The sequence below is a fragment of the Elephantulus edwardii genome, unplaced genomic scaffold (genome assembly GCF_000299155.1).
Source record: "Elephantulus edwardii isolate Elephantulus edwardi_28Jun2011 unplaced genomic scaffold, EleEdw1.0 scaffold00048, whole genome shotgun sequence".
In the NCBI taxonomy this organism is placed as follows: domain Eukaryota; kingdom Metazoa; phylum Chordata; class Mammalia; order Macroscelidea; family Macroscelididae; genus Elephantulus; species Elephantulus edwardii.
Window position 1 is genome coordinate 404,843 of NW_006399798.1, and position 14,778 is coordinate 419,620.

At 48.1% G+C, this 14,778-nt stretch overlaps 1 protein-coding gene across 1 annotated transcript in view; it reads right to left on the minus strand.

Annotated features, from left to right (window-relative positions):
* FN3K (fructosamine 3 kinase) overlaps nucleotides 1–2,773 on the minus strand; it is a 16,767-nt gene extending 13,994 nt beyond the window's left edge. Inside the window, exons 1-2 of the mRNA XM_006886117.1 lie at nucleotides 2,633–2,773; nucleotides 1,045–1,196 (exon numbers count right to left, since the gene is read on the minus strand). Of these exons, the coding sequence (XP_006886179.1) occupies nucleotides 1,045–1,196; nucleotides 2,633–2,773 (293 nt within the window). The remainder of the gene's footprint in view (nucleotides 1–1,044; nucleotides 1,197–2,632) is intronic.
* Between the last annotated feature and the right edge of the window lie 12,005 nt (nucleotides 2,774–14,778).

Below are 14,778 nucleotides of genomic sequence, written 5' to 3' on the forward strand. Positions count from 1 at the left end.
CCTTGGAGAAGGACATCATGCTTGGGAGGGTAGAGGGCAGGCGCAGGAGGGGAAGGCCCTCTGGGAGGTGGATTGATTCGGTGACTAGGGCAATTGGGATGAGTGTGTCAGAGACAATGAGATTGGCACAGGACAGAGCAGAGTTTAGAGCGGTTGTACATAGGGTCGCTATGAGTCACAAGCGACTCGACAGCACATCACAACAACATGTGTACACATGCCTGTGTGTATCTCTGTCCACATATGCATATACCTGTAAAAACCTGTGTGCACGGGTGTGTACATGTGCCCTTGTGTACCCATGTGCATGTGTAGATATGCCTACATGTGCCTATATGTGTGTACGTATGCCTGCGTGTTATCTCTGTCCACACATGCATGTACCTGTAAAAACCCATTTGCACAGGTTTGTACATGTGCCCATGTGTACCCGTGTGTGTGTACATATGCCTGTTATCTCTGTCCACATGTACATATACCTATGAATACCCGTGTGCATAGGTGTGTACATGTGCCCGTGTGTGTACATATGCCTGCATGTATCTCTGTCCACACATGCATATACCTGTAAAAATCTGTGTGCACGGGTGTGTACATTTCCCCATGTGTACCTGTGTGTGTGCACATGCCTACGTGTGCACATGTGTGTACATATGCCTGCATGTGCCCACATGTGTGTACATATTCTGTCCATATATGCATATATCTGTGAATACCCATGTGCATGTGTACATATTCCCTGTATGTACCATGTGTGTGCACATATGCCTGTGTGTATCTCTGTCCACATGTGCATATATCTGTGAATACCTGTGTGCACCAGTGTGTACATGTACTACCTATGTGTGCCCATGTGCATGTGTGCATATGCCTACATATGCCACTGTGTGCACATATGCCTGCGTGTATGCTTGTGCTTTGTGTACATGTGCCTGCCTGCACGCAAACGCTCATGCACACGTGTGTACATATGCCTTTGTGCACACGAGAGTGCGTACATGTCTACATATTCCTGCAGACACGGGCTCTTGGAGGGGCACTTACCTGCTCAGGCCCTTCATCTTCAGGTACTCCATTACAAAGGCGGCCCCGCCTCCTGGCAGGTCGATCACCTTCACTGGCTGAGGCACCCGCACCAGGCCTGTACCCCGGAGGGCCTCCAAGCTGGCCATCTCGCCCTCAAACATTTGCCGGGCCTGCATCAGACACCTATGTCAGCCCTGGATCGCTGGCCTGAGGGGGTAGCAAAACTTACAAGACCTCAGGACTTCTCATTACTGGAGCTGATCTAGTGGGAGGACGGTGCAGCCCGAAGGGAGTGGGATGCAAAGTGGTCCCTCAAACAAGAAAAGGTTGCAGGAAGGAGGTTCAGCCTGAGTGCCAGGGTAGGACACACAGTGCACCCCGCTGTAGAGGTTAGGGTGCGAGGAAGGTGGAAGAGCTGTGGGACAGTGGGTGCCAGGAGGGTGTGGTGGGAAGAGCTATGAAAATGTGGGGTACAAGGATGGTAAGGTAGGGGGAACAGTGAGAGGTGGGGCATGAGAGTCTCAGAGTGATGGTGGAACTCAGGGGTGAGGAGGCTTGGAGTAATCATGGGGCATGGGGGAGCCCAAAGTGACACTGGGGTGTTCATAGTGACTATCGGGCTGAGGGAGTCTCACACTGAGTTGAAAGGGACTTAGAGTGATAATCTGGCATGGAGGGTACTTAGAGTGGACATGGGTTGTGAGAAGTGACCCTTGGGCTGAGGGCTTGGAGTGACCATGGGGCATGAGAGGACTGGAGTAACTGTGGGGCTGACAGGAGCTTGGAGTGAATGTGGGGTGTGAGGGGGGCTCAGAGTGCCTGTGGGAACATAAGAGGACTGGAATGACAATGGGGCATGAGGAGGGCTCAAGGTGACCATGGGGCATGAGGGGTCTCAGTGTGACCGTGGGGCACGGGAATGTTCAGAGTTTGACAGCTGCAGAAGGAAAATAAGATTCAATTCACAGTAGGTGGGGTTTTTGTGGAAAGCACCAAGCCCACAGCAAGTGGGAATTGGAGGACATCAGGCCCACCACAGGTTGGAAATTTGGGGAGTTCCAGGTCCAAACATGTAGGAATTGGGGGCCCTCTGTCACATGGAAGAATCTGGCCAGCAACTGGGTCTCCAGGTCCCTCTCTAAGCCCCTCCTCCAGGCCCCTTTGGACTCCCTCCATCCTTGTGGGAGTTCCCAACCTGTAGCACTGAGGGGTCCACAAAGCAGATGTCCCCAGCTGCCCAGGAGTCTCCAAACTTCAGCCCCTGCCTCACACAGGCCTTTTGAGGCGAGGGGGCCAGCATAAACGGCCAGAAGAATGCTGTGTGGAGGTAGTGAACGCAGGCCTAACAGCTGGCCAGCGGAGGATTCCAGCTCCCGGGTAGGGGTCGGGGTAATGCCTCTCCCTCACCTTCCACCTGCTGGGGGCTGGGGCCAGGGCCGGAACTGCAGCTCTGGAGCCTAATCCCTCCGTAAAGCCCCAAAGCCACTGGGCCTCCAGCCAGTGCTGACACTGCAGAGGACAGCGTCCCCAGGCCTACCCGGGTAGTGACGACGGTGGCCAGGCTGCCAGCCCCATCTCGCACGCAGCCCCCCGCTCTGGCTCGCACCTGGGATCTGCGGTTGACCTTGACGAAGACCGGGCCCGCGTCTGTGTCATAGGCTCGGCCCTCGCTGATGCCTCCAGCCCCTGGGCTCCCGAAGGCGCGCAGGGTCCGAGTCCGCAGCTCAGCGCGCAGCAGCTGCTCCATGGAGACTGATGGAGACTGGAGCGCGGGGGCCCTCCCCGGGGTGCGGGGAATAGGCGAGGCCTGGGGAGAAGGGGCCCTGAGCAGGGCTAGGAACTGAGGCTCCTCGGGCTGAGAGTACTAGCGGAACCAGGCAGGGGCTGGAGGGAAGGGGCTCCAGGCCGAGGCAGTGGCAGGGACAGACTGAGGCAGGGAGGGCCAGGAGCAGGACCTGAAGGAAGGGGGTGTCAGGGATGGGCAGGTGGGGCAGGCCTAGAGACGTGGGGCTGTCCAGCAGCAGCACTCGCAGGCGGCTGAGGGCGGGCTCTGCGGTCACTGGTCTGCGGGAGGGGTGTGAGGAGGAGGAACCCGAGAAACAGCCGCGCCCACACCCTACGCGGGGCACTGTCTGGCAATGTCTCCAGCCTCGCCCTGCACAAGGTGTCTTTGTTGGGCGCGGCCCCGCACAGGGACTTGGGTGCAGAAGGTCCTCTCCACGCAGTGTCCTGCAGAACCACTGTATGCACCTTCTCTGTGGAATGGGCTGCAGGGTGCCTGGAGATGCAGGTCATGGCGCACTCAGGTTCTCCTAGCCTCACTACAGACCAGCCAGAGCACACACACTGCAGCCCTGTGATGCATGGTCTGAGCGACCCAGCCTGTCCACGTGGAGGCCAGAGGCTGGGCACACTGGAGTTCTGATGGGGGTCAGCCTCCTGTCCTAACACTTAAGGGATGCTGAGGGAGGGGTGTGCGCACACATGGACACGTGTGTAAGGTCATACATACACGTGTCAATCTCCATCTACACCGAGGTAATTTAAGGGGACTTTTTACCTTTGTTCTCCCAAGTCTCTGGCAAGACCAAGTCGGGGCAGGAGGCACCCTCCCATCCCAGAACCAGAGTTTATCTGGTTCTTCACAAAAGCAAAAAGCCCTGCAAGGGCGGTGGTCACACCTACTAAAGCTGTGGCCCATAGGAGCTGCCCTGCCAACCTAACCTCAAGGAACTCAGTTCAAATTCCCAGTTGGCTCATGGTGAAAAAGATGGGCAATCTTCTCCCGTGTGATTCACAGCCTCTGAAAGCCATCTGGAAGGTCAGCTCTGTGGGTTCTAACTCCATGGCAGTGCCCTATAAAGATAGACATCTCCCCTTATCCAGAGGTCCCATCTCTCTGGGGAGTGGAACCAATCAAGAGGCTTGGAGGGAGAAAGCTAGGGACCTCCTCCCTGGTGACTGACAGCCTCCACTGTGAGTAGCTGGACTTTGAGCCTCACCTTGAGGGGCTCTGGTGGTGCAGTGCTTGGTCTTATGGCTGTGAAGTTTGGGAGTCCCCAGGCTATCAGCCTCTCTACCTACAAGAGGGATGGGCTGTCTCCTGCAAAGGCAGGTCCTGAATGAGTCAAGACGGCTTTGAGGGCAGTGAGCTTGATGGAGATGGGCTGTTGTCTTAAACCCCACATTATTAGGAGGGGCAGTCCCTGGAGAAGGACCTCAGTTGGTAGAGGGTCAGCAAAAAGGAGGAAGACCCTCAACAAGATTGACTGACAGAGACTGCAACAGTGGGCCAAAACGGGGGGCTGGTGGTGATGGTGCAGGTGGCACCTCCTCCTGTGGGACACAGGGCGCTGTGAGCTGGAGTCAACATGACAGCATCTATGACACAAGCTGTCAACAATTTCACTTTATTTGGAGCCACAATTAACACTCGTGTTAACAGCAGTCAAGAAATCCAGTCATGTTGCATTGAGAGAAGCTGCTGTTAAGGGCCTCTCCAAAGTGCGAGACCAAGGATGTCAGTTTGAAAACTAAGGTGTGCCCGATCCAAGTAATGGTATTTTCAGTTGCTGTCTATGCATCTGAAAGGTGGACACTGGGTAAAGAAGACTGAAGACACTCAATGCCTGTGAGCAGTGGTGTTGGAGAAGAGTGTGGACTATCCCATGGCCTTTCCGGGATCTTTTTTTTTAATTTTTTGTGCGTGTACCATCAAGTCGGATCCGACTGGTACAGGTGGTGATTTGCCCTCCTTTTTCCAGCAGAGCATTTGGTGGATTAACACTGCATACTTCTGGGATTGCAGTGCAGCTTCTTGCCACTGGGCCACCAGAGCCCCCTAATTTCTATAGTTTGTTACTAGCAAAGTTTCTCTGACCATGTTGTTAGGTGCAAGGTGTTTGGTCTGTTAGGTGGTAGTGTTGGTGTCGGGTACAACTCACAGCAACCCTGAGCCACACATCTGAAGCTGCCCTATCCTGTGCCATCTTCGTACTTCCTATGTGACCATGTAAACAGAGCCAAAAGAACAAACGTCATGGAGCAAGTGCAACCAGAGTGCTCCTTAGAGGCAAGGATGGTGAAACGTGTTCTCACATCTCTGAGCATGCTGTCAGGAGGGTCTAGTTCTTGGAAAAAGACACCATGCTGAGAAAGGTGGAGGGTCAGGGAAAGGAAGGAAGACCTCAACAAGATGGGTTGGCAGTGACTTAACAGGCTCAATACTACACTGCACTGAAAAACAAGGAACTCAAAAAAAAAAGAAAAAAGAAAAACAAGGAACTCATGTAATATTATTCAAAATGGGTGACCCTGGAGAACATTATGCTGAGTGAAGTATCTCAGTCACAAAAGGACAAATACTGCATGGTGCCACCGTTGTGAAACAGGACTGATCTTGGGACTGGGGAGAGACTGAGAGAGATGGGTTCAATAATGTACACTGCATTGAAAGAGATGAGGGAGAAAACTGTTTCAAAGGAATATGTGATTAGGTATTATTGTCTTGACAGGAGTCCAGAGCAAAGGCTCCAACAGTGGAGTGTACCTGGGGGGAGGGATTATAAAACAATGAAAGAATTTTTCTTTTACTTTTCCAAGAGGGTAGTGTACTAGGGAGGAGGGTTAGGAGGGGAGAAAAAGGCAACAGTGAATGAATGGAAATCCAAAGTCTCTGTAAATTTTCATTGAAATTAATAATAAATTTTAAAAAAGAAAAAAATTTTAAATGAAAAAGCTTATTACCTCAAAAACCCAATGCAGGGCTGCCAGGAGATAGCCAGACTTGGTGGCAACGGCTGGTTTGGTTTCCTTTAAGCCTTGCAGCCTCCATCCAAGGTCCACTGATCCTCCACCCTCCAGGTGGGGAAAATGAGGCACAGAGCACAATCTGCTCAAGGTCACAGTGATGGAGGCAGAAATCTCCTGGTGACTTCAAGCCCATTACTCTTGGAGAGAGGTCCCAGAGGCTGGCACCAAAAGTGGGGCCCCAGGCAAGGTCAGGTCTCCACATTCCACACAACCCCTGGCCTTTGTCTCTTGTCCCCCCCAAATACACCACCTGAGCCAAGCCTGCACCACTCTTCGGAGGCCGATCAAGGTAGAAGCATTTTGCTAAGACAGGAGGGCACTCCTTTTCCTATGGCACCTTGAGGTCCCCTCTGAGACAGAACTCACATATTTCCTGGGTGCCGGTCAACCTAAAGTGCTGCCAGCCTACTCACACCACGGCGGGAATCTTCTGGCCAGTGCATCACTCATGTCAGGGCTGAGCAAGAAGCTCAGCACAGTAGCCACTTTCACGCAGGACATGTCTTCACCCTTTGCTTGAGGCCAGAGCTCCTCAAAAAGGCATAGAGTACACTTCAGAGACACCCCAAAAGTGAGCACAGGGTTCACCAGAGGCCAGCTCTGACCAGGACTCACACATCGTGATGTCCTGAGTGTCCCTGGCTCCAGGCAACCATCCTTCAAGGCCCCCATGTAAGGGGCTAGGTTCTGACTGCAGTGTAAGAGATAAATTGGGACAGCCAGGAGCCAGGGAGGTGTCCCCAGGGTTTCCGTGAACAGGTGCTGGGCTGGGGTGGGACTGCCAGACTCTACAGAGAAAATCCAATGGCCCTGTATGTGATACATTATCAAAACACACTTAACAGAAATTAGTCATTATCAACACACTGTAACACAGAAATACATTATCAACACATACAGTAACAGAAATACATTAACAGATACTATACCAGACACATTATCAACACTGTAACAGACAAAAATAGATCAGGAGGTGCATGCATTAGATGCCATGACCAGTATTATATATAACATTTTATATGTATTTTAGTATAGAATATATTTTAACAAAAATTTCATTTAATATGTAACTACGCTTCATATTTTTTCATTAAATTTTCTATTTGTTTTATATTTTGACTTATGCTACCTTTTTATTTGAACTTTCAAATGCTTTTATTCATTAAATTTGTATTTTAAGTTCACAATGTTTTATATTCTATTTCCTTTTCTAACACATCTTTTTGCCACTTCATTTTTTATTTAACTTTGTGCTAATTATGTACCATGATGTTGGGATTTACTTGGAGCCCCCGTTGAGGGGGTTCTCTGAAGCAGTGACCCTGCACAGGAAATCACGCATCTTCCCCCGGGGCAGCTGTAGGTGTGAACTGTGTGCTTTGGGGCTGGCAGCACCACTGTAGTTTTATCCATAGGAATGTAAATTAATTGGTTTTTCGCTCATATAACTTCTAGCAGTTGTTGTTTGGTACCATCCAGCCAACAAATCATGACCAAGGAATTATATTGTTATGTGCTGTCAAGTTGCCTGCGACTCATATAGCCCTAAACTCTGCCCTATCCTGTGCCAAACTCACCATCTCCGACAGACCTGCCCCCACCACCCCAGTCACTGAGTCAATCCACCTCATCAAGGGTCTCCCTCTCCTACGCTGTCCCTCCATCCTCCCAAGCATGATGTCCCTCTCCAAGGACTGGTGCCTCCTTACAACATGTCCAAAGTATGTCAGACGAAGCTTCAGAATCCTTGCCTCCAATGAGCAGCCTGGTTTAACCCTCACCAGGATGAACCTATTTATTTCCTTAGCAGTCCATGGTATATTCAATACTGTTCTCCAACACCACAGCTCAAAGGCATCAATTCGCCTATCATCCCTAGTCATTGTCCACCTCTCTGATGCATGCAAGTGACTGCAAAGACCATGGCATGTATCAAGCGCACCTTAGTCTGCAGACTGACATCGTTGCACTTCATTTACATATTTTATTCAATTTAATATTTTGTTAGTTTATTTAATAGTTACATTTATTTTAACATTTTATTCAAATTTTAACTTCCTTGTATAAATAATTTTATTTACATAATTTTATTTGTACTTATTTGTATGACTTCTTGCTCAGTAGTACAACTGCCTGTGGACATTTTATATACCATCAAGTCAAAACCACCCCACACTTGACCCTCCGGCAGGTTTTCAGAAAGTTGCAAGCAAGCAGCTGCTGGATTTGAACCACATGCTTTATAAACCACCAATGCTCCCTTTCTGATCTTTTCCTTAAATTCTGTTGCTGACGCACACACAACATCCAGTACTTCGCGACCCTCCACGCGCAGTTCTGTGACACAGGGACTTGTGTGTCCTACTGCACCTTCCCTTTCCAGTTCCTTTTCTTCATGAATGCAGACTCGCTACCCCCCAACACTCCTATGAAACCTTTCCAGTTGCTGTTGTAACTTGATTCGATATATTAAAAACTCCAAACTCACTGTTTGCTTTTAAGAGAAGTGAGATGATAATTTTTCTTTAAGGACTATCTCAGGAAACACATTTGTTTTTAAATCTTGTGACACGTGTCCTTTGGTGACTGGCCAATTTTGCTCAGCACATGGTCCTCAGGCTCCATCCACACATGGACAAGGCCATTTTTCATGCTGGCCACATGGCCCACCATCCTCTGTAGCTGGGCATTCAGGAGGCTCCATCTCTGGCCTTTTGAGCGGGGCTGTAGCGGGGACTGGTGTCATGCATGGGCTCTGGAGTTTCTGTGAATGTCTATTGGGTTTACACTGAAGAATGGAATTACTGGGACACTGTAGTGCAGTTCTCTTGGTTTTTGGTTTACCAGTCCGTAGTAAAGATATTTTTCTTTTAAATCCTTTCAGTTCATAGTATGTATGTCTTTTCATTTCATCATCTTACTCAGTTTTAACTATTTTGTACTTCATTTACTCTATTTTAATGTGCAACTCCCCTTGAATCTCAAAGTATGCTATGTCCCATAACAAAGTCCACCTATCTCCAGGGTTTAGGTGTCCCTACTCCATGCTGGACCTCAAAACAGATCCCAGAGACTGAGTAGGTAGTGCAAGAACCCTGCAGCATTCAGAGGTCCCCTCAGAATCCCAGCTCTTCTGTCCTGACAGAGGTCCCCTCAGAGCCCAGGAATTCTGTCCTGGAGGCACCTGGTCAGAGACCACCAGAGAGCTCTCTTCTACCAATGTCCTTGTATTTTTCTCAAGTGTATTTTTCCCCCCCCAAGTGTATTTTGATATCATCTCCAATTCAGGTCACATACTCTCCTCCCAGAAACCCCCAGGCTGCACCTCACCTAGAGACTGCAGGCCATGTCCATGTCCCGGAGCTTCAGAGACTGTGAACAAAGCTTGAAAAACAAATGAGCAGGATGAGGGGTGAAGGGCAGCGGGCCAAGTGAAAGCCTCTCCAGGGTGGACTTCAGGCATGACTGCGTGCCATCATAAGAAGCAAAGGTTCATTACTGATTTATCTATTTACTGATAAAACTTAACTTTCTATTTTATTTATTCGAAGATTCTTCTATAGTAAAAATAAGTAACTCTTGTTGTTGTTATGTGCCATCGAGTCGTTTGCGACTCATGACAACCCTATGCACAAGAGCCCTAAACACCGGTCTATCCTGTGCCAACCACGCTGTCTCAAACACATTCATTCCCACCACGCCACTCACAGAATCGATCCATCTCATTGAGGGTCTTCCTCTCCTGCACCGTCCCTTGCAGCAGGATCAAAGTATGTCAGACGAAGCTTCAGAATCCTTGACTCCAGGGAACATTCTGGCTTCACCCTCTCCAGGACAAACTCAGAGGCATCAATTCTCTTTCTATCATCCCTATTCACTGTCCAATTCTGATGCATAGCACGTAATTAGGAAGACTATAGCCCGGATCAGGTGCACCTTAGTCTCCAGCCTGACCTCGTTGTACTTCAGTACTCTTGAGAGGTCCCTCACAGCTGACTTTCCCAATGCAATTCGTCTCCTGATTTCCTGGCTGCTGTTACCAAGAGTGTAGACTGTGGAGCCAAGCAAACTAAAACTGTTAACAATCTCAATCTCTTCACCATCCATACTGATGCTGCCAATTGGCCCAGTGGTGAGAATCTTTGTAACTCTACCAAAGAAAGAAGGAAAACAATACCTTATACACTAGCCACCCAAGAAAGAAATTTGTTGTTGGTTGTTGGTTGCCTTCAAGTCAAGCATAACTCATAGCAACTCTATGAACAAAAGGCCTGAAGCCCCTCTACAACTATCAACATTTATCAAAGTTCACAGTTTCCAGAGGTATGTTATTTAGGAAGTGGATGCCACTCCTGCTTCCAAACCTGTCATAGTATGTTACTATTTTTATGTGCCATTGAGTTGCCTGCGATGTTTAGCAAACCTATGTACAGCAGCTCTGAACCCTTCCCTGTCCAGAGCCAGTCTCACTAACTCCAACAAACCAATCACCATCTCCCCAGTTACTGTATCAATCCATCTCATCTGGCACCGCCCTCTCCTGCACTGTCTGTCCACCCTTCTGAGCATGATCTCCTTCTCCAAGGACCGATCTCTCCTGGCCATGTGTCTAAAGTAAGTGAGGCAGAGCTTCAAAATCTTAGCCTCCAAGTACTTAGGAATAATCTAACCAGAGCTACAAAGGATCTATATAAAGAAAACTACAAAACAGTACTATTAAAATCAACAGAGGTACTGAGTTGGGAAAGGCTGCTGTCAAAGACCTCTCTAAATTACTGCAGAGCAAAGATGTGACCTTGACAACTAAGTTGTGCCTAATTCAGGCTATGATCTTTTCAATCACTTGCTAAGCATCTGTGAGCCGGATAATGAATAAGGATGAGAGAAGCCCTGATGCTTTTGAGCTGGTGCTGGAGAAGAGTATTATGTAGCCCAGGGATTGCCAAAAGAACAAAAAGATATGCCTTGGAGAAGGTGCAGCCAGAGTGCTCCTTAGAGGCAAGGGGGATGAAGCTTTGTCCCACATACTTTGAGCATGTTGCTAGAAGGAGGTATTCCTTGGAAAACGGCATCATGCTAGACAAGGGGGAAGGAGGAGAGGAAGACCCTCAATGAGATGGACTGACACAGCAACTGCAGCAATGAGCTTGAGCATGGCAGAGACGATGATGGCACAGGACCGGACGGGATTCAGACTTGTTGTTATAAGGGTCGTTAGGAGTCGTACTCAACTCGATGGCACCTCACAACAACTACAAGAAACCTACATAAAGAGAAGGCTGTCTCATGCTCATGGATAGAAGATATAACTTTGTGAAAAAGGCAATATTACCAAAGTGACCTACAGAGAGAATGCAATTCTGATTCCAATTCCATCACTATTCCTTTAAGAGAAAAAGAAATCACCATCTTTACATGAGGAGAGACACCACGGATAAGCAAAGCTCTGCTGAAGAAGAAAAACAAAGCAGGAGGACATACAGTTCCTGAATTTAAAGCCCCACTACAGAGCCATGGTAATTGATACAGCATGGTACTGGTACAGCAATAGATGCACAGACCAAAAGAAGAGACTTGAAAACTCAGAAGGAAATCCACCCACCTACGGAGAACTGGTCTTTGACAAAGAGATGTAATTCATCAAGCTGGGGACAGATAGCCTCTTTATAGGTGCTGCTAGGGCACTCAATACTGCTTACACTGGAAAAAGGCAGCCCAAGTTCACAGCCTGTGGCACTGCCACCCCGAGACAATGTCCTAATGGCGCAGTACCAGGCTGGGGAACCCACCTCCGGTTACCCAGAGGCCCCTGGAAGGTGCTATCCCAATGACATTCAATGCTCAGCTCGTGGTTTTTCCTCAACTCTATTGAGGTTATTAATTAATGCTCATATAAGCCCAGACCATGCTGTTTCTGATTCCAATGGATACAATGCCCCTTGAATCTTTTTTTTTAAACTGTATTTCAACATAACTATGCTTGTAGAAATACACTTGTAACAGTGACTAGAATGCAATTTAACTTATCCTACAAAAATATGGAACGCTTCACAAATTTGCGTGTCCTCCTTGCGCAGAGGCCACGCTGATCTTCCGTGTTGTTCCCATTTTAGTATAATATGCTGCTGAAGCATGCACTGCCCCTGGTCTTGTAAGACCTCAGTGGATGATCCTCCCCAAAAGACTGAAATACCCCTGGAACTGATGTACTTTCTGACTTGCAAGTCTCAGAAAAATCCAGCTAAAAAATGAGTAATCAACTCATTGTTCACACAGGCAGGCCCAGAAGGCGATTCCTGGTACGTGTGACTCAATATTCGTGAATCAGTTACCTGGCTCTGCACACAAGGCCCTGGCATCGAAAGGAGGACTCAAGACTCTTATCAACTAGTCTGGCCACGAAACTGTAAGCCCAACAGGAACAGCTGTATCACTCGAGCCAAGCTCCTGTCAAGACCAGGTGAAAGCATCCATCAGTCTGGCATTAGGCAGGAGAGTCAATACTTCAAAGATGCTGGGGCTTTCTGACTTGGAAAACATCGGTCAGAGAAATTTCCTTATATGAAGGTCCTGTATTGAGGGGTACAAGATGTTGGCACCAGCAAATTTCCTGAACTTGTGTAAAGTTGTCAATTCAAAGGTCTGAGCAGACCCAACCTTTTGCAATTACAGGTCAAACAAAGAACAATTATTATGCCTTGCAGAGTATGAAATCCATGCTGGCATTAGCAAAATCAGCTACAGAGATGTGACAAACAGAAAATAAGGAGAGTCAAGGCCTGAAAAACATGTTCAGAGCAACTATGAAGAAACATCAACTGCAACCAAAACCACAGGAGGACAGTCTGTGGGTTCATTAAGCAACTCACTGTCCTGTTGTCCCAAGTACCCTACAGCCGATGGGGGAGCTATTTTAAAGAGGGGGGAAAAAAATTATGCTGGGAACTCTGGACATCAACTTGCAGAAACTGAAACAAAAATCCATGCCACACATCATATACAAAAAACCAACTCAAGATGGATAAAAGATCTAGTGATAAAACTATCAAGCTTGTAAAAAAAAAAGAAACAGGCAAACTCAAGAGCTCTCCGCTCTATAAGAGACTATCAAATAGAAGCAAAAATGCATGATCAACACAAGTAAACCAGACAAGTGACACTTTTTAAAATTTAAAGAACTTCTCCAAGAGAAAAAAAGGGAAATCTACAGACCTGACAGTCTGTGGCAAGATGTATCTGGTAAGGAACCAATCACTTACACCTATAGAAAACATCAACACTTCAAGAAAAAAAAAATAAATCCAACCACAAAAAAAGCTGAGGGCACGAACAGACACTTCTCCAAAGAAGACATTCAGACAGCTAACAAACAAGAAAGAAATGCTCAAGATCATTAGCTATCAGAGATGCAAATCAAAACAAGGTGTCATCTTACCCCAGCAATCATGCTGCTGATACACACCCTCAGAATGGAAATGACTCGTAGCTGACCCTCCAGCAGGTTTTCAGAGGCTGTATATTGCCAGAAAGAGATTGCCCATCCTTCTCTTGCAGAGTTACTGGTGGATGTGAACTGCCCGCCTCCGAGCTGGCACTGCTACTCCCTACCATTAGGCCAACAGCAACGTTCAGTAAGACACCAATAAAATAACCACAAGGGGACAAACAATGTACACAGCCACTCTTATAAGAACAGGATGGTTATGGGCTGGGTGTGGTGAGAACAGGAAAAGAATGGACAGACACCAAGCACTGCAATGGAGGAGGTAAAGGGAACATCAACTAGAAACGAATGATCAGACATTGAGTGGACTACAATTCACGGTCTGGACATAAAAGACCAAATGGTGGGGGTGGGGGAAAAGACCAAGAACATTTTCCCACGTAGACATAAACAACTGCTGAGAACTGGAGGTTTGGGAGGGGAGAAGGAGGGAGCAGAAATTAGCGGAGTGAGGACAAGGGAGGGGATAGAGAAGTTTCAACAGGAGGAGGTCAACAAAGGCATGATACAATTGTAATGAGCATTATAAACGGAAATGTATGATTGATTGAATGAATATCAATTTAAAAGAGAAAACAGCAAATGCTGGGGAGCCTGTGGAGAACCTGGATCTCTCTGCCTGCTGGGGGATGTAAAATGGTGCAACCACTAAGGAAAGCAGTTTGGTGCTTCCTTGGAAAATTGGGACTAGAATCACCATTTGATCCAGCAGCTCCCACCACTAGGTAAATATCCTAAAGAAACAAGAGAAGCCACGAGAATCCTTGTGTACGATGCAGCATCATTTACAGGACAGTGTGGTGCCTCAACACTGCACAGATGTTACAAAGGCTCCAGCTGAGACAGATGTTGGATCACAACATAAATGCTGAGAAATCTCACAAGAATCCCATCACAAGAATCGGGGAGTTTATTCAGCCTTTTCTACACTGTTGTTCCTGACACTCGAACTTGCTGACAGCGGCCGAGCAGCAACCACGTGAGACAGAAGACAGGAAAGGTCAACACGGGAGCAAATGACCCACGCTGGCACCAACTGGGACCATGCCCAGCAGCTGGTGACAGCTAGGTCCAGGCAATGCACAAACCATGGCATGTGCTTGGTTCTGAAGGTGGTCACGTGAAGAGCTTCAGTCTGCACTGCAAGGCGTAGCCTTGAGAGCATAGAGAGGACACATGGACATAGAGCAGGCCGGCATCCAGGGCCTCCAGGCAGCAGTGTGGCTGCCACATCGTTCTTGTCTAGTATGAAGATGGGCAGAGCATTTAGAGGTACAACTTTAGGATGACAAATGCCTTTTCTGAAACACACACGCTTCACAAGACTAAAACACACTGCCAAGCTGGTCCAGAACTGTCCCAGTGAGACCGTGGTGAGAAGGGAGAAATGGTCCTGGGGGCGGCCTCCAGCCAGACCCCGGCACACTGGACAGGGC